Source organism: Aedes albopictus, chromosome 3, assembly GCF_035046485.1.
Source record: "Aedes albopictus strain Foshan chromosome 3, AalbF5, whole genome shotgun sequence".
NCBI classification, from domain to species: Eukaryota; Metazoa; Arthropoda; class Insecta; order Diptera; family Culicidae; genus Aedes; species Aedes albopictus.
The window spans coordinates 239480159-239500798 of record NC_085138.1 but is presented as its reverse complement, the minus strand read 5'-3'; the positions used below and the strand labels follow the sequence as shown (position 1 = coordinate 239500798).

General features: G+C 46.7%; 1 protein-coding gene across 5 annotated transcripts in view; it reads right to left on the bottom strand.

Annotated features, from left to right (window-relative positions):
- Positions 1-20640, bottom strand: part of LOC109420110 (receptor-type guanylate cyclase Gyc76C) — a 166326-nt gene that overhangs the window by 8628 nt on the left and 137058 nt on the right. For all 5 annotated transcript variants that reach the window (XM_062859737.1, XM_062859735.1, XM_062859736.1 and 2 more), the window contains 5 exons: positions 19367-19438; positions 14820-14965; positions 14579-14726; positions 9507-9597; positions 9005-9192 (listed from right to left, as the gene is read on the bottom strand). In XM_062859737.1, coding sequence (XP_062715721.1) covers positions 9005-9192; positions 9507-9597; positions 14579-14726; positions 14820-14965; positions 19367-19438 — 645 coding nt within the window. The remainder of the gene's footprint in view (positions 1-9004; positions 9193-9506; positions 9598-14578; positions 14727-14819; positions 14966-19366; positions 19439-20640) is intronic.

Genomic DNA, 20640 nt, shown 5'->3' with positions numbered 1-20640 from the left:
AGTAATGACACAGAGAGCGTCGTGCGACACGGTACGCGCTTGCAACCCTCAGACACATAAGCCTGTAAGTACTTTCCAGCTTCCGTCGGTAGCATTCAGTACTTAGCGCGGTACCCAACGCCGGGCCGCCATACCTAAGTATGGACGTAGCAACACTAGCCAGAAGGTTGCGCTTACTGGCGTACACCGCTGAGCTATTGGACATCATCCGGGACAGTGCCGCAATAGCTGTGGAGGCTCTTTTACAGGCATAATCGACGTGGCTACCGAAGGTAAGCTTATCGTCGATCATCACGCCCAAGTGCTTGACAGAGCGCTTCGACAGGATAGTGCATTCTCCTACACTGATCTCCGTCTGCTGCGCCGACTGCATGTTGTTAACAACCGTCACCTCTGTCTTGTGGTGAGCCAGCTCCAGTTTTCTGGACCGCATCCACGCCTCCACAACCTTGATCGAGTGGTCGGTAGTCAACTTCACCTCCTCGATCGTTTCACCGTAGACTTCGAGCGTAATATCGTCGGCAAATCCGACAATCACCACTCCCACTGGGTACTCTAACCTCAACACCTCATCGTACATGACATTCCATAACACCGGACCCAGGATGGAACCTTGCGGGACTCCTGAGGTTATGTGAAAGCACTTCCGACCCACCTCCGTGTCGTATACTAGTACGCGATTCTGGAAGTAGCTTCCGAGAATCTTGTACAAGTACTCCGGTATCCCCAGACGCAAGAGCGCATCGGCAATAGCAGCCCAACTGGCGCTATTAAATGCATTCCTTACATCCAGAGTCACTACCCCGCAGAAGCGAATTCCCCTCCTCTTAGGCTCGAGTGCTTTCTCGGCGGTTTTGTAACCAACAAGATAGCGTCTACGGTGGACCTCCCCTTCCGGAAGCCATACTGGTTGCTCGAAAGACCATTTCCGCCCTCAGTGAACCGCAACATTCTATTGAGGATGATCTTTTCGAGCACCTTCCCCGCCGTGTCAATCAAGCATATTGGTCTATATGCCGACGGGTCTCCGGGTGGTTTCCCCGCCTTTGGCAATAGTACCAGGTTCTGCCTCTTCCAAGCTTCTGGGAAAACTCCCTCGTCCAGGCATTTCTGCATAGCAGACCTGAACATCTCGGGAGCCTCTGCAATAGCTACTTTTAAGGCCAGGTTCGGAACTCCGTCCGGACCTGGGGCCTTACCTACGCTAAGGGACTTAGCTATCCCCGCAAGTTCCACATCGGTGACCCTCTCCTCATCGCCAGCCCCAGTCCCCGGCTGTCCTACGAAAGGAGGCCAAGGACTAGGATCATGACGCGGAAAAAGTCCTCCAATGATCCCCTCCAACATCTCTGGAGATTGCTCTGTAGGAGCCATCACACCTCTCGTCTTGGCCATAACGATCCTGTAGGCATCACCCCACGGGTTCGTATTGGCACTCTGACAGAGACCCTCAAAGCAGGCCTTTTTGCTTGCTCTTATCTCGGTCTTGAGCGCGGCTTTTGCAGCGGCGAACACCACCCGCCGTTCGTTTCGCTCTTCCTCTGATCGTGCTCGCTGCATCCGCCGCCTAGCCCGTAGGCACGCGCGGCGCAGGTCCGCAATCGCGTCGGTCCACCAGTAAGCCGGTGGCCTCCCATTTCTAGGGTGGACTCGCCTAGGCATGGTCGCATCACACGCACGTGAGAGCACCGCTACCAGCTCGTCGCCGTCTAAACCGATTAAGTTTCGCTCACGGCGGAGCGCTTCCCTAAATACCTCTTCGTCGGAGTATGATGTCTTCCACCTACGAGGGCTTGGCCTTGGCCTAGCCGCCTCTTCTTCTATCCGCTGTCTGCTGTTGTTGTAGTCGATACTGTAGCGAACCGCCAGGGGGTCGCTGTGAGTGTAGCCATCATCTACTCTCCAGTTCGGACTACTTGTTAGGCCAGGACTACAAAAGGTCACGTCAATAATTGACTCCGCTCCGTTTCGACTATAGGTACTCTTGGTACCGACGTTAGCCAAGTCGACATCTAAGATGGCCAGTGTTTCTAGCAGGATCTGACCCCGCTGGTTCGTGAAACGGCTTCCCCATTCCACAGCCCAGGCATTAAAGTCACCCGCTATTACCACCGGCCTTCGCCCTGTTAGCACGGTCGTTAAGCGGTCCAGCATTTGCGTGAACCGCTCGATCGGCCACCGCGGAGGCGCATAACAGCTACAGAAGAAGACCCCGTTTACTTTGGCGACCACGAAGCCCTCATAGGTAGTAGACACCAACTCCTGCACGGGGTATTTACCCGTCGTCCATATCGCCGCCATTTTCCTGGTCCCATCCGAGGCCCAGTTGCCGTTGCCGGCGGGTACTCGGTATGGGTCCGAAATGATGGCGATATCCGTCTCCCACTCAGAAACCGCCTGACAAAGCAGTTGCTGAGCCGCATCACAGTGGTTCAGGTTCAGCTGCGTTACCTGCACTGTGATTTGTTGTTCACTGCGGCTTTCTTAAAGGCCGGGCACCCTGGACCACCCATCGTATGTCTGTTTTTCGAGGTTTTCCCGGTACAGATCATGCAGATGGGCGGACTCGTGCAGCTTTGGGCCTTATGACCTTCAGCGCCGCATCGCCTACACAGTTTGCGCCTGTCGGGGCCTTTGCAGTCCCACGACTTGTGTCCTGGTTCCAGACACCTAAAGCAAACCTCTGGTGGCTCGTGGAATGTCAAAGGACATACGCACCAGCCCACCTTTATCCGCCCTACTTTAACGGACTTTTTAACGTCCGCCACAGGAAGCTGAACCAGAGCTATCTGTGTCCCTGCTGGTCCCTTCCGCAGCCTGACGGCTGTGGCGGCCACCTGAACATCGCACTGTTGCCGCAGTGCCGTGACGAGCTCTTCCGCTTCGGTGATCTCGTCTAGGTCTTTGACCTTCAGAGTCGCCTCATGCGTAAGAGCCCTCACCTCCACTCCATCACCAAGGACCTCTTCTGCCAGCCTCTTGTAGGCGGCGCCCTTGTGATCCTTCTCGCGCTTAAGCTCCAGGATCATTTCGCCCGTACGAGTACGTCTGATACTGCGTACGTCGGCTCCAAGACCCTCGAGCTTGGCGTCGCACCTCATCGCCTTCAAGACGTCCAAGTATTTCGACTGTTCGGTCTTGATGACGATAGCGTCACCTTTTTCGCGCCTGGCACCTGCCTTCCTACGCCTTGGCTTGGCGACCTGCACTTCTGCCTGCGGATTCCCCTTCTTCTTCCTCTTCCGCTCTACCTTTGTCCAAGGAGGGTCCTCTCCTTGGATCGCCCTGCTCTGTGGCTGCTGAGGGCCCACCATTGGTCGCAACCCCTTGTTCCCATCATTCCGGGACGGGCCGGCCTTTTCAGGCCCACCCTTCCCAGCTTTCCGGGAACCCTGGCTGGGGTCCGACTTTCCAGCGTTACCACCAGCTTTCGGGGTTATTATACGCCTGGCCTTGCGGGCGCCGCCAGACAGCTCCTCACCTGACGGCTGCCTCGCCCGCTTCTGCGAATGCTTGTCGCTTTTGTCGCGAGCATACGCTTCCACTCTCTTCGGACTACCCGCGAAGGAGAAGGCCTCCGTTTGTGTAAACTTAGACGCTTTCTCCTTTGCGGGTTCCGCCGCTGCTGCAGCCAGCAACGCAACCGCGTGCTCCTGCTTGGCATCATCGACAGACGCCCTAAGCCGAAGCAAGGCCGTTTTCAGGTCCTTGCTTATATTCGACTTAGTTGTCGCAAAGTCGATAATTTTGCCAAGCTGCTGCTCAGCTACCTCAAATGCGGGCCGTCCTTTTTCTGCAACTTGGCTGATGGCCCTCAGCAACCATGCTCCGTCCATGACCTCCGCCGGCTCGCTTGCCGTGGAGTGGACAGGAGCTCCCACGCTTGAGCTGCGTAAGCAGCTTCCAGCACCTGACTCCTCGCTTCTCCTTGTAGGAGACCTCATCAACCCGCTTCTTGCGAAGGGGTTGATCGCACCGCTACTTCCACCTGTATTTTGATTCTTAAGATTTTTACTCATATTTGATTCCCACGAGTCGCACGAGAAAGAATGTCCACCACGCCAGAGCTCTGCATTAACGCGGTAAGGGACAGCTTACTGTGGGGGGTGCCCAGGTGCCCCACAGGCTCCGTTAAAGATCGAGCATCTTTTTCACCCCCTCGATCACTCATTCCTCGGCACGGGTCGCTTTACACCTTGAATTGGGGTTAGTAGTCCTATTCTTAGCCGGCAACTACGCGGCTGACTCGCAAGCGGGGGGGTGCGTCAGGCCCCAGGACATCCGTCCCTGCTGCCCATCGCGGTCTGTACCGACCCAACCGCCTCATGTACGGGGTAGCATATGCGCCAGCCATTTGGCAGCGACAAATGGAGGCATTGCTGCAAGGAATCGAGGGTGTCAGCGTGTTCCTAGACGACATTAAGGTAATTGGACCTTATAACGAGACTCATTTGCGCCGATTGGAGGAAGTTTTGCGAGAATGGCATTCGGGTCAACCGAGACAAGTGCGATTTTTTTGTTGAGAAGATAGAATACTGCGGATACCTTATCGACGAAGAGGGGATCCACAAGATCCAGAAGAAAGTGGTCGCTATGCCGTTTGAGTGGAGCAAACAGTGCGAGAAGTCTTTTCAAGCGGTGAAGAGGCAAATGCAAGCGGAAACCTGCCTCGTCCGCTATTCCCCCGAATTGCCTTTGGTGCTGGCCACCGACGCATCGCCGTACGGCGTGGGAGCCGTACTGAGTTACATCTACCCAGATGGCTCGGAACGCCCGATCCAGTTTGCCTCACAAACGCTGAACCGTACTCAGCAGGCGTATCTACACGTGGATAAGGAAGCGTATGCGATAATTTTCGGCGTTAAGAAGTTCTTTCAATTTCTGTACGGCCGGAGATTTATTTCGGTTACGGACAATCAAGCAGTGGCCAAAATCTTCGGGGAACACAAAGGATTACCTGTGATGTCCGCTCTTAGGATGCAGCACTATGCCACCTACCTGCAATCCTTCGATTATGAAATACGGTTTCGGAAGTCGGCGAGCCATGCCAATGCGGATGCGCTCTCCCAAATCCCGCTGAAGCTGGCGGAAGCAGACAACGTCATCGAAGAGTCGGACTTAGTGGAACTGCATCAAATCGAAACCCTTCCACTTACTGCTGCGGAGTTGGCACAAGCAACTGCCGAGGATTCCTCTGTGAAGAAGCTGATACAAGAAGTCAAATACGGTGTCCTCGTCGAAGGCAAGTACCGGTTCGGAATCGACCAGAGCGAGTTTGTAATGCAAAAAGGCTGTCTGCTGCGTGGTATACGAGTCTCTTCGGAAGCGAGTCCTTGAGGAGCTGCACTCTACGCACTTCGGAGCAACGCGAACCAAGTCACTGGCAAGAGGCTATTGCTGGTGGAATGGAATGGACAGTGCTATTGAGGAGATGATCGCCAATTGTGTTGAATGGCAGTCGGTGAGACGTGAACCAACGAAGATGCCGTTACACTGCTGGGAAGCTCCAACAATTCCTGCGAATGAATGGCATCGTGCATAAGATGGGAGCGCCTTACCATCCTGCTACGAACGGGCAAGCGGAGCGGTATGTGCAAACACTGAAACAGAAGCTGAAGTCGCTGAAATGTACGAAAGCACAGCTGAACGTCGAACTCCGCAACATATTGCTAACATACCGGAAGATGATACATCCTGCCACCTGCGATGATGATGTTTGACCGGCAGATACGATCGAGAATTAACCTGATGCTACCGAAGAACGAAGTCGTGGATGCGAAGCACCATACAGTGCGAGAGTTCAAGGATGGCGATCGTGTACGTGTTCGGGACTTTCTGTCTACGGACAAATGGAAGTTCGGGAAGATTGCGGAAAAAGTTGGAAACAGGGCTGACAATCGTCCTTCTCGTCACCACTGCGTGAAGATAACAATAAAACAATCTTCGTCCGAAAGAACAACGGTGACGATTAGCCTTCTCGTCACCGACTGCGGGCTTCACGCTTCACGCGGGCTTAGCTCAATCATAAATAGTCACCAACCAACTTTTTCGTCGTCCTCTTTGCTCCATGGCAACGAGCGACGACGGGCCAACTGGGAATAGCTTTTGTTGGCGTTTCGCACTTACAATGGTGTGAAACCTCACTAGCTCAGTTGGTAAGAGTGCTGGATTGGCAATCTAGAGGTTCGTTGTTTGATTCTAGGTGCAATTATTTTTTTAATAAAATCTTTTTTTTTGGTAGCAACATTGACTCCGTCGGCTAGACGCACTTGGACGATGAGCGAAACAAAACGAATGAAGATTTTGTTTTCGTCACGACGCAAGCCCTTCACGACGATTCGCTTGAATGAGTCATCCGATGTGGAACGAGCAACGATGACGATCTAGTTTTCGTTCTCGTCGTCGACTTTTTTGGTCGTACGGCGACGATTTTCAGCCCTGGTTGGAAAACTTCGGTACGCTGTCCGCCTGGACAACTTCGTCCCCCCCAAATGGCTTGCAGGCACGTGTAATGATCTAGCTAGCCTACGGGGTTGAAGCCAGCCATTTCAGGGAGTGTGATGTGATAAAAGAAGATGCACTAGTTGTGAATCTTGATCACTAATCTGTTTGTTGATATTTTTGTATATTTATATCTGAGAGGTAGAATAAATGGTTTCGTACCTTCTCTCTTACATCTACTTTTTGGATGGGATTTCCTGTTATGCAGGTAATCACGAGGTCCTTTTTAGATTTATGGCTAACATTTTACCTATAATGTTTCTGTTTGTCCTCGTTATAAAGGCGAATAACAAGAAGGTGGTGAGATCACCATACGCGCTTCGATTGTTCTACGAAAAGCGGGGTGACAACAGCCTGGGGGGTCGCGAGAGCCAAGGTTGGGAATCGATGCTCTAGAGGAATACATGGAGGTATCTCTGGAGGAACTACCAGAAGAATGCTTGGAGAAATCCCTGGCGAAATTTCTGGAGGATTTTCTTGAAGAATCCCTGGCGGTATTTCTGAAAGAATTCCTGGAGGAATGCCTGGAGGAATCTCTAGAAGAATTCCTTGAGGTATCTCTAGAGAAATACCGGGAAAAATATCTCTGGAGGAATCTCTAGCGGAATTTTTAGATTTAAAGGAATTCCTGGACGAATCCCTATAAGAACTTTTAGACGCATTCCTGAAGGAATTCACAGAGGAGTCCTGGAAAAATTCCAGAAAGAATTTCTGCATGAACCCCTTGAAGAATTCCTGGAAGAATCCTAGGAAGAAATTCAAGAATCAATTTTTGAGACGATTCCAGAAGGAATTTCTGAACAAATTCCAGGTGGAAGTATTAAAGAAATCGCTGAAATTCCTATGGAAATCCTGAGGGAATCCTTAAAAGTGTACGTAGAGGAACTCTTGGAGGAATTCCTGTAGCAGTTCCTGAAGGAATCCCTGTAGGAGTTCCTGAAAAAAAAATCTGGGAGGAATCTCGGATGCAATGCCAAGAGGAATTTCTAAGAGGCAATCTCTAAACAGTTCCTGGAGGAGTTTCTGAAAGAATTCCAGGAGGAATTGCTGAAGGAATCCCATGAATAGTGTTTGGAGGCGTTTTAAAAATTATTCTGTAAGTTGTTCCTGAAAGATTTACAGAAGGAATTCCCGGGTGAAACCCTGAAGAAATTCTTGGAGGAATTTTTGAAGAAACCCCGTTAGGAATTCCGGAAGCAATCCCAAGAGGAATTCCTTAGGGAATCACAGGAGAGTTTTCTTAGCAAATTCCTAGAATTTCTGTTGGAATCTCCGGATAAAAAAAAAAATGAAAAAATCCATGCCTGCAGTAATTTCTAGACGATTTTTTGAAGGAACAATTGGATGGACTCCTGAAGGATTTTTTGAACAATTTTTAAAGAAATTCCGGGATAATTTTTTGAATAATCTCTCATAAAATTTTCTGACAAAATGTATGGGAGACATTCCTGCAGAAATCCAGATGGAATTATTGGAGCAATCTCTAGTGGAATTCTGGAAGGAATATATGGTGAAATGCTTGAAGAAATCTCTGATGGAATACCTGCAGAAATATCTCTGAAGAAATTCCCGAAGAAAACCACAAAAACGGCACTGCAACAACTACTGGAGGAACCGCTAAAGATATCTAGGACAAATTCTCAAAGAAATGTCTGGTGGAATCCCTTCTTTAAGGAATCTCAGGAGGAATCCATGATGGAATCACTGCAGCAAGATTTGGAAACATTCCTGAAGGAATTGTTCATACTCATATAGTTTACGGAACTACGAACAAATCTAAAACAGTCATTTTGATTCCTCAAAACTGCAATTGCGATTTGCAAATTCACATATCGGGTGACCATGTCGTTTAATAGTCATCTTAAGTCAGGCCTCCCTGGGCCCTCTCCAGAAAAAAATCCTAGCTACGCCAATGGCACAGCTGTGTTCTTCTGTCTCTGCTCTCCTTAAACCTAACCCACTTCTTGTGATGGGATTAACCTCACCGCTACTGCTACTAGGGGCTGTCCATAAACCACGTGGTCATATGGGGGGGGGGGGGGAGGTGGGGTCGGCCAATGACCATTTTGTATGGACGAAAAAAAAATTTTGTATGGACTTTGTTGTTGAGAAGTCCCAAAAAAATGACCACGTGGTTTATGGACAGCCCCCTACCTGGTTTTTGATTATTTATTAAGCTCATTTTTTTATCCTACGAGCAGCACGGGAAAAGTGGATCACCACACCAGAACTCTGCACACGGTAAAGGAACAATTACCGGCTCCATTGACGATCGAGCATATGTTTCAGCCCCTCAACTATTCAATCCTCAGTACGGATATCTGTTTAAAACCAACAATGAAAAAGAGGGGAGTCCAGTGTAAAAATGTCTCACGTAAATCACCCACTTATTGGCACGTGTGTAAAGACAAATTACCAACACAAACTACCGCCACACCATTCTTTAGCTTCCGGCTATTAAACAACATTTGACCCTCAATCCTGCCCAATCACTCCTACTTACCCTCGTCATTTTTTGGCCGGCGTTTTCCTTCTCATTTTCGTGCATCTGAATTTCTTTAAAGTCCACTTTCCACAGCAGGCTGTCCAGCTCCTGTTCGTAGCGCCAGTTGCGATAAAGAACGAACGAGACGACACCCAGCAGGAGCAACGCGCCACCGGCAATGCCGGCCGTAATCTCACCGGTGTAACCTGAGCACGAGGTAGTAAAGATTCATGAATTAAAGATAAGACCAGAATGAAGCATAAATCAACTATAATCGTTGGCGTACTGAATAGAAATTGGGGCCACATGATTACTGAACTGGTTTGGTTAATGCATTCTGGATGCTTTTCCTCGAAAAGTTCTCGCTTTGGTGGGTGGGAGCTATATTGATCCATCTGAACCAGCGCGTAATCAAAAACGTATTTACGACATGCGCCCCCTAAGCTACCATTCACGGATGTCCTGAATCTATATCATCAAAAGAAAACAACCGAAGAAAAGATTTTCATTCCATACTCACTGATACACTTCTCGCCTCGAAAGCCGCAGTACGGTTCGGCAACGGGTGGCCCATATCCCACCCAGTCGATGACATCAAATAGCTTTATGTCCTGGAAGTAGCCACGAGGAGAAATAAAAAAAAGTATCGTTAAAGACGGCAATCAAGGCTGTTAGCCTACAACGCCAGCCACCAAACCAAAAGCTAATTCGTGACAACAACACATGAACAAACAACACACAAATAGAAAGAAATCATCGACTCAACAGCAAATAGATAACATCAAAAGGGCATGATAAACAGAATACTGGGGGACTAATGATTTTTATTCCTACGTCATCATCGTCACATTTTAGGCCCGTTGGCCTATAGTGAGAGGAGCTCTAGAATGAAAACTTGGTGGCATGCGAATGAGTGTTGTTTGCTGGACGAGCCACACGGACCATACAATGACTTCGATGACAAACAGAATATGTTTTTGCATTTCTCGTACACCAAGGAGTACCGAAAGGCTGCATGTTCACTCCAAAAATTTTGATAGAGCCTCCGGAGATATTCATAGAGAACCTGGTGCAAACAAACATTTTTGAAAAAATCTCTTGGCGTTTTAATCTAGGTGCCTTTTAACTCTAGAGCTAAAGACACTGATCTATTGTTAAATTGTTATATAATATGTAAAGTGTACATGTGGAAATATTGGGCATTTCATTCAATAACCAATAAAAAGATATAGCCGTATATATGGCACAAAGTCGCACTAAGCAAAAATATGTTTGTATTGTGACATTTAGGCAGTTATAACTTTGAAAGTTTTCACACAAAATGTCACAAACATTGGCAAAACAAAATTTTTATAAAGGTTTTACAGTGTCAAACTTTGATAAGAATCACGATAGTAACGATAGTTGTACAGTCAAAACTGTTCCTGTGTTCAGGAACATGCATCAGGAGCATTTCAAATTGATTAAGGAGCTTTCAAGGGGGTTTCAATGGGATTATGAGGATTTCGAGGGCGTTTTGTGAGGTTTCAAATATTTTTCTGGAGGGAGCATTTCAAATGTATATCATGGAAACATCGTGAGACCTCCTGAACGCCCCTGACGCTTGAGAACCCTTGAGACTGTCAGAAACCCTCCTGAAATCCCCTGAGACCCCCTGAAGCGCCCCTGGGACCCAAACGCCGCTGAGACCCCCTGAAACTCCCCTGGAACTCCAAGCACCCATTCAAACCCTTTGGAATACCCTCAAATGCCCCAGGAGTCCCCATAAAACGTCCCTGAGACCCTCTGGAACTCCCTTGAAGCGTCCTTGAAAACCCTTGGTACACCCTGAGACCCCTTTGAACTCTTTTGAATGCCTCTGTGAACCCCTAAAATGTCCCTGATACCCCCTGGAACTGCCTTACACTCCTTGGGACCCACTGGGATTCCCTTAAGCACTCTTGGAACCCCCGTAAAATCCCCTGGGACCTCATGAAAAGCCCCTGATACCGCTGGATCCCCTTGAAACTCCCTGGGACCCTAAAGAGGACTGGGATACCCTACAGAAATCCCTCGGGAACCCTCGTGAAATGCCCTCCTATGTAACATTTTTAGTTTCATTCTGCTCCTTTTTGTAACCAATTTCCAATAAAACTGATTCACACATCAAAACCTCTTGATAACCTCTTTAAGAGAGTCTTGAGATCATCATTATTGTTTTTTCGATCTTGATCGAACCCAAAGGTGGAGTATAATTTCTTCAACGACATAAACAGTTCAGGAGAAAATATCATTCGCAAGTAGGAAGTGATTATTTCAAAGTAACGTTTTAGAAATTATTATGCTCTGAGGCTTATGCGCATTTAATTTTACCGTGAAATTGGAGATTGTAGAAGCATAAAATTAATGCGCTTCAAAAATGGTGAATATTACAGTGACCCCACAATTAATTATTATTATTATTAGTTTATTAAGGACACTTTACCACTAGAGTGGCATTCGTGTCGACCCACAATTAATGAATCGGCAAAAATGACCACAGTTTATAGATCACTCATTTGATCAACACGGTGATTCATAAATAGTGTACAAAATTAAGGATCATGTTCTCTAAATATTAAATACGATGATATCCATAGCTAGCGAAATACGATCGTAAGCAAGATGATGAAGATTTTTAATTGTTTATAGACCTTTAAACCCAATCGAGGGTCATTCGGGTCTGGCAAGATGGCTAGTGTTGTCATAGCTTCTGCCTAGCTACCAACAGATGTCGTTACCAATCAAGTTCTGGCAGTTTTATTGCTAGTTTAAGGCCTTTAAAAAAATGCCCATATTGAAGAGTTTTGTTTACTCGTGAATTTTGTTTTTGTGGATAGCTTCAAGAATGCTATAAAACTTTTCGTCAATGGTTTTGATAACTCATAAAATTGTAAGTTTTAGTTATTGCTGTATAATAAAAGTGAAATAAAAAAATGAAACAAAAATGATCAGCAATGGGGTTGTTATGGCTGGGACCTCCTGAAAAGTCCCAGAAGCACCCCGTGGGCTTCGTGACCGTGCGGTTAGCGGCGTTTCGTAAGCCTCGGAGTGCGGGTTCGATTCCCGCTCCAGTCGGGGAAAATATTTCGTGAAACGGAAAATTCTCCATTGGGCCACTGGGTGTTATGTGTGTTGTCCGTTGTCTCTTGTATGTAATGTTCAGTCTATGCAGCCTCTGGCTGAAGACGGTGTAGTGTTTTTTTTTAGAAACCACTGGGACCCCCTGAAAAGTCCATGGAACCCCTTGAGCGTCCCTGAGATCTCCTGATACCCCAAAAAATCTCCTGAAACACCCCTGAGAGGCCCTTGAGACCTGCTAAACCCTTCTGAGGTCCCATGAAGCACCCAGAAATATTATGGAACCCCTCCCCCTCAAATCTTCTGAGTCAGATACGATTCTGAGAAACCCTAAAACACTCCTTAGACCTGGGTTACGTGCAAAAGGCTGAATCACGAAAGGCTGAAATAACAAAAGGCTGAAACTACAAAAGGCCAAATGCATCAAAAGGCTGAAATAACATAAGGCTAAAATAGTAATTGGACTAGTGTTTAAACGGTGCCAGCCTAGGTGAATAATGCTAAAGACCACCCCAACACACACCATCATCCCCTAGTTTTTGGTTGGGCAAACTAAGTATTGCTTCCGTTACTATGTTTTGAATCGGAATGTTTTACGACTGTCTATCCGCAATTACAATCTCATGCTATTCATTATTGAATGCCTACATTATTATTACTGTATGTCTCAAAAGAATAGCATCTGTTTCAAAGAAGGGAAAATCTCTGATGATGTTGTTAGCAGCTATAATTATAACAATCTCCTGTACAACGTGATTCGAAAGAACAGCTTTAAACATGAGCTGTTCTTTCGAATCACGTTGTACAGGAGATTGAGAAAAATTAACGATATAAATATTATCAGTAAAGAGTAATCAGCCAGATTATGCTGAGCATAACGCGCTAGATTCGCATTCGAGCCAGAAACTTTACATTATGGAAATTTTCATGACTTTCTTAGACATAAAGTATCTTCGTGCCTGTTACAAGCTGACAAGCTGGCTTTATTTCAATTGGGGCGTAACGCCTAGTGAAGGAAGAAGTGCTATAACTTATTTATGCATTTTCGTGTTTTCAGCCTTTCCAATTTTCAGCCTTTTGTAATTTCAGCCTTATGTTACAGTTTCTGCATTTTAGTTTTTCGTATTCAGCCTTTTGAGATTCAGCCTTATGTTACCATCCCTTAGACCTTCAGGTAGCCCTTGAGACCCTTTGAAACACTCCTGAGACCTACAGGTACCCCCTGAAAACCCTTACAACCCCGTTCTTACAGTACCCCCTGTGACCTCTTTGAAACACCCTTGAGATCTTCTGAAAAACGCTGACCCCTCTTGGGACCTCCGGAAACATCCCTGCTCTGGCCGTCGTTTCCATATAGTCACCGTCATTATTACATTTTCTTACGCACAATATTGGTTCTGAATAGCAATGGGAGTTTCAGAGGAGTTTTTGAAAAGCTTCAAGGCGTTTCCGTGGGTTTAAAAAGAGTTCCTATTGGTATTAGTGACTTACAGGCAAGTTTCGGAAGGGCTTCAAAATGATTTCAGGAGCCTTAAGTGGCGTTTTAAGGGGTTATCAGGGGGCTTTATGAAGGGTTTTAAGGCGTTTCAAAAGGATTAAATGGATTTCAGTAGAGTTTAGGGAAAGATTACGGAGTTCTTTCAGAGCGGTTTGAAGGCGATTAAAGGCGTTTAAAGAGGGTTCACGGGCCTTCAGAGGGCTTTAGTACAGTTTAAGGAATGCATGAGGAAGTCTGAAGCGGGTTTCTGAAAGATTTGAAGACGTTTCAGTGGCTTCTAGGTGGTTTCTGGGGACTTCAATAGAGTTTAATGAAAGTTCACGGGGATGTCAGAGTGATTCGAATGTGTTTCGCGAAGATCCAAGTGGTTTCATGGGGTCTCAGGGGGTCTCTGGGGGGCTACAGCATAACTTAGAGTAAGCCTACGGGTTTTCTGGTCTCTCCAGATGCTCCGAATCGACTTTATCTAAATGGATTTTCCCGAGATTCCATTGCACTGTAGTTGTATTTCTGGCGTTCGATTTGAATAGGTGGTATAAACATAGGAATCATAGCAAAGATACGACCTTTTCAAATCGAACGTCAGTTTCCATAGCTCGGTATTAGCTGGATCATTAAGCTTTGGGGTACAAACGCAATAGAGACATGAATACATCAAGACTTTAGAGTACTCCTACCAAAAAATGCATTTGACAATAAAGGATAGATTATGGAACAACAGCTTATCTACCGGTTCACATTTTAAGACAGCAAGGGTAACACAGACGTTATGCCAAATGAAACAACGATGAGTTAATTCCGACAGTCACAAACAAATGCACCAAACTGTGAACACAAACGTTGATCCTTTGTAAACCCAACTCACCTGAACCTGGAACTAATAGAATAGTATGCGAAATGGAAGAAAAGCGAGTGCTAATTATTACAAGCGCCTATAAACTACGTACCGTTCTGAGCTAGAAGCAATGTTGAAAACTAATTAAAATAAAACTTACCGGAATCGTATCAGCATTCGGGGTGCTAAAACGTCCGATGGGAAACAGTCCGTATTCTCTCTCCGAGGTAGCAGTAGGGATGGGTTTTCTGGCTAGGATAGTGTAATTCCCGGTAGCATCACCGTTCTCGTCGATATGTATCAGGTAACTGAAAAGATAGCAAAAAAAGAAACACCATCAATTAGATACGCCGTCCGTCGTCAGCCAGCAGCCAGCCGGATTCCCGCGAAAAGTATCTCACCCCATTGCGCTTAAGTAGGCTCGACCCTTGATGGCTTCGATAATTGCTGTTCCATTTTTCGGGCTCTCGCCGGCCAGCAGCACCCGCAGCAGCGCATTAGCATACAAATGAACCGCGTCGTAGAGGTAAGCCGCCTCGGCGCGAATCTGTCAACGGAAGGAGAAAGAAAGAAAAAAAGATCACCGGGTGGATAAGCAAAGAAGTGATGTTTTATCCCGTCTACCGCGTAGTTAAACCCAATCAATCAATCAAAATTCCGGCGAAAATCGGTGGATTTATGGAGAGATGACGCGTCAGTTCTGAAGTGTTAAAAGGGTATTAATCTCAAGAATTTCATGTTGGATGATCAGGATGGTGTTTGGGGTAAAAGAATCTGGAAGCTGTTATCTTTGACAAGATTTGTTCCCGATTATTGTGAGTGATTGGCAAATTCATATGAAGCTGCACTTTTACGCTGTGGGTGGTGGAAGCTCAGGTAAAATATTATCTCCGTGGCACCCATGAAAAAACCCCATCCCCGGCGAAGACTGGCACTTTAGCCTAGCTATTTAACACTACTACAGTTGGAGGAAATGCCAATGCAGAACCCGTAGCTTCCGGGACGGTAAGGCCAGTTCCCTGGGTTAGTGGGTTTGTGTCATGCCCTGCGAGCGAGCTGTAAAAAAACAAGCACCGAAACATCAACAAGAGAAGAATGCAAGGGACTCGAGGTTGGAAACTCAGTACGTGGAACTGCAGATCTGCCAACTTCATCGGGAGCACCCGCATACTCGCCAATATACTGGAAAACCGCGGGTTCGGAATCGTAGCGCTGCAGGAGGTGCGTTGGACAGGATCTATGCGAACGTTTAGAAGTAATCATACCATCTACCAGAGTTGCGGGCAACACATGCAAGCTTGGAACAGCGTTTATCGTGATGGGCGATATGCAGAGGTGCGTGATCGGTTCGTGGCCGACCGACGAAAGAATTGCAGGTTGGCAGCATAATAAACGTACACAGCCCTCACTCCGGAAGCACTGATGATGACAAAGACGCATTTCACGCGCAGCTCGAACGCGAGTACGACCGCTATCCAAGCCACGACATAAAGATCATCATAGAAGACCTAAACGCTCAGGTAGGCCAGGTGGAGGAATTCCGACCGACGATTGGACAGTTCAGCGCTCACCAGCTGACGAACGCAAATAATCTACGCCTCATAGATTTCGCCACCTAGAAGAACATGGCCAAGGCCATTCATAGCACTTTCTTCCAGCAAAGCCTCCCTTATCGTTACACCTGGAGATCATCACAGCAAACGGAATCGCAAATCGACCACGTTCTGATTGATGGGCGGCACTTCTCCGACCGTATCGACGTCAGGACCTATGGTGGCTGATCACTACCTAGTGATGGTCAAACTGCGACCAAAATTCTCCACTATCTACGGCCACCCCAGAGAGCGACTGAAGCAACCGGATGTCGCCACCGCATACGCGCAAAATCTCGAGGCTAGGCAGCGTTGCCGGATGAGGGTGTGCTCAATGTGGCCCCTCTGAAGGACTGTTTTAGTACAGTCAAAGCAGCCATCAAAAACGCAGCCGAGAACACTATCGTTTACGTAGAACGGAGTCGACAAAAAAAATGGTTCGACGAGGAGTGCAGACCAGTTTTGGAGGAGAAGGACGCAGCGCGGGCGGTAATGCTGCAGCATGGAACCCGACAGAATATGGAGCGATACAAACAGTAGCGGAAGCAGCAAACCCGCCTCTTCCGGGAGAAAAAGCTCCGCCTGGAAGAAGCGGAGTGCGAGCAAATGGAACTGCTGTGCCATTTACCAGAAACACGTAAGTTCTACCAGAAGCTCCACGCATCCCGCAAAAGGTTTTATGCCGCAAGCCGAAATCTTCAGGGATAAGGACGGGAGCCTCCTGACATACAAACCAGAGGTGATTGAAAGGTGGAAGGAGCACTTCGACGAGCAACTGCATGACGAAGAGAGTGTAGGCACGGGGATCAAGGCAGCGGAGAAAATGACTATATTGGTGCAGGTGCAGTAGAGGACGGGAACGAACCAACTCCCACGCAGAAGGATGCTATCCAACAACAAAGTGGCTGTATAGAGCGGACCTGGTGGGGGATTGAAGCACGTGACTATCACGCCGAGGGCCTGGGGCCTAGGGCTAAAAATCTCGTTAATACAGATAAAAAAAAACAAATCGGCTGGTAAGAACGGTATCGCAGCAGAACTCATCAAGATAGGCCCGACAAAGTTGGCCACGTGTCTGCACGGTTAGTAGTCAAGGTCTGGGATACCGAACAGCTACCGAAGGAGTGGAAGGAAGTGATAATCTGCCCCATTCACAAGAAAGGCGACAAGGTAATGTGTGAGAGCAATCACCATTTAGAATTCCGCCTACACAGTGATACCCCAGATCATCTTCCGTCGTCTTTCACCTAAAGTAAATGAGTAAGTGGGAAGTTTCCAAGCCGGTTTCATCGACGGCCGGTCGACAACAGACCAGATCTTCACTGTACGGCAAATCCTCAAGAAATGCCGCGAATACCGGGTCCTAACGCACCACCTGTTCATCGGCTTCAAGGCGGCATATGACAGTATCGACCACACAGAGCTATGGAAAATCGTGGACGAGAACAGCTTTTCCGCAAAGCTTACCAGACTGATAAAAGCAACGATGAACGGTGTGCAAAACAGCGTGAGGATTTCGGGTGAACTATCCAGTTCATTCGAATCTCGCCGAGGACTGCGACCAGGTGACGGACTCTCATGGCTACTCTTCAACATCGCTCTGGAAGGTGTAATGCAACGAGCCGGGCTCAGCAGCCGAGGTACGATTTTCACAAAATCCGGTCAATTTGTGTGCTTTGTGGACAACATGAACATTATCGCCAGAACATTTGGAACGGTTGCAGAAGTGTACATCCACCTGAAACGCGGAGCAGCAAAGATCAGACTGATGATGAATGCGTCCAAAACAAAGTACATGCTAGCAGACGGAACCGAACCGAAATTCGTCTACCTCGGATCCTTACTGACGGCTGACAACTATACTAGCCGTGAAATACGAAGGCGCATCTTCAGTGGAAGTCGTGCCTACAACGGGCTCCAGAAGAAGCTGCAGTCTAAAAAGATTCACCCACGCACCAAGTGCACCATCTACAAAACGCTAATAAGACCAGTTAGTGATCCTCTACGGACACGAGACGTGGTCCACGCTCGAGGAGCACCTGCAAGCACTCGGAGTTTTCGTGTCATTCGAGTTGCGGAGAAAGATAAATATACCACCAGCTAACTGCAATTTACGGCGAATCCAGCATCCAGAAGGTGGCAAAATCCGGAATGATACGGTGGGCAAGGCAAGCTGCAACAAGACAAGGTTGGCACAAGAAGGCGTGGAGCGCAGAGAGCACGACGGGCGGACAAGGTGGAGCGTGACCTGGCGAGCGTTTGTTTGGCGTGACCGCTGAAGGATGGCGGTAGCCACGAATTGAGTATTGTGGTGTACTGTTGTTGATTATGTCTTATCTTCAATGTTATGTTGAACATGTAAATGTATGTATGTAAAGTATGTGTTTTCATGAATGTGAAATAGAAAAATATTCTTCTGCACGGAATTTTACCGAGTTGATGCTAATGTTCGTTGTAGTGTCCCATAGTTGACCGACTTCACCTCCGATTACAGTACCCCTTTCAAGTTTACTATCCTTTCTCAACATCATTAACTACCGCTTGGCAGCACACCACAGCATTTCCACAGATTGAAAGTTGTTGATTAGAACTCTCAACGAGGAAACTGCTCAAATGAGCAACGACCGAATGACACCCAGCCAGGATGCTTCACATCCCGGACCAGAAACCAGAACGACGATGCAACAACGGTACAAATAGAAATGCTTTGCCAGGCAACCATCACATCGCATCGCTTTGTGACAGCACCTATCGGAAGTTGGCTTGGCGTTTTCTTACAGTGAGGGGGTGTAGTCGTTGACATATCATAAATATGTTCAGGGAGATACGCATTTCAATTACGTCCCTTGATGATGTTCAGTTCTCGTTCTAGAAAAAAATATCGTGTACAACATCTATAAATTCCTGTAAATAAGATGAAGAAATGTGAAACACCCCTACAAGTACCGCGTGAACTGCAGCTATAAAGCAGCTAACTTGAACAACAGGGCGTTCCAACAAGCATCAGCTACAGCTATACGAATTGCATTACCATGATGCGAATTGCGGACGACAACGCCGTTTGATGTAGCTCGTGCCCGTCCGTACAGATGCTATTAGCAATTTGTTCAATCTTCTCTTCAATTCTCAATTACTGCTCCCGCCCGGCGGCACGGTGACTGCACTAAACATGAGTGTGAATTGATTTTAAAGCTCAGCAGTTGTGGCATCTTGGTTGCAAGGTATGTAAGTGTCATGGAGAATCATGAACGTGTTTCGTTCGAATTAAATGATCCCACCTCTTTCTCGCCGACTAACATACACTAGTGTTGATACGGACAGTGCTAATAAGTGATTTATAGTTGATAAATATTTACCTGTTTAACGCCTCCGAAGTAAACCAAGGGGTTGCGGTAGTTGAACGGTGGTCGCTCCAGGTATTTGTTAACCTACGAAGTGAACGAGCAAGAATAGCGGCCAATTAGTGAGAATTTTAAGGGTGGCAATAAACCAGCTGGGATTGGTGGAATGTTCTCATTGAATTCGTAGGATGTTTTACTCTCGATGGCCTATTTAGTGAATGACGTGTTTATTTAGCAACGATGTTGAAATAAATATGTTGTTGAATTGACCTATATTGAAATAGCTTACTAAGGCGTTGGAGAAATAAACAGTTATAAGAAATCGATTCGATTTGCGTTCGACTGTGGGACCATTTGAGCGAGAATCAATTCATTTTTTATACACGGTGATATAATTTCAATTTCTACTCTTTTAAAAAAAAGTCAAGCTAAATGGTGTGAAACTGACGTATTAATCTTCATGGTTTTGAAAGAATAGACCGCAAAAGATATACTGAAGGTTGTTTCAACTACAGTCGACTCTCCAGGCTCGATATTGAAGGGACAATCGAGATAAAGAGAGATCGAATTAAAGAATAAACTTGTAATACACACTAGATTGAAAAAAACTCCATAGCTAGCAAAAACCTAGGATATCACTTCGCATCTCCCAAAATGTGTTGCACCTAGGAAACAAGGTCTAGCAACTTGTGAAAATAGGCATATCGATATTAGGAGAAAATCTAGAACAAATACGAACGAGATCGCATCGAGTTAGGGACATATCGAGATAAGGAGAATACTCCAGAATACTTGACAAAGGATTTAATGGTTTCTTTTTTGACACTATAAGTTAAATAGTTTTCTTGTGACGTCGACGAATTCACACTTGAAGTTAACACAATAGTGCATTCAATTCACAAGAAGTATTCGATTTCGATTTTAGGATAACCTGCAAGCAGATGGATTGTTCACGCTGCGCATGCGATCTTTGGCTGTATCGAGAAGAACAATATGTGTCAGCGAAATATGAACTCCACGAGCTTCTATAACTGCAATAGGTTTACGTTTTACAAATCTAATGGAATTCGATAACTGCAAAACTTATGCTCGATATTCAGGAGTGACCATATCAGTTGATACAGACTGCAGTCTATCTTTTCTAGCCCATTCTTACGAAATCATGGAGTTTGATACGTCGCACGGCCTGTTTGATTCGAAAACCAGAAGTATCTCCAAAGAGCCACCATCGGAGCCTGTACCAGATGTTCCGGAGTACACTGGTTATAACCATACCAGCTGACTTCAGT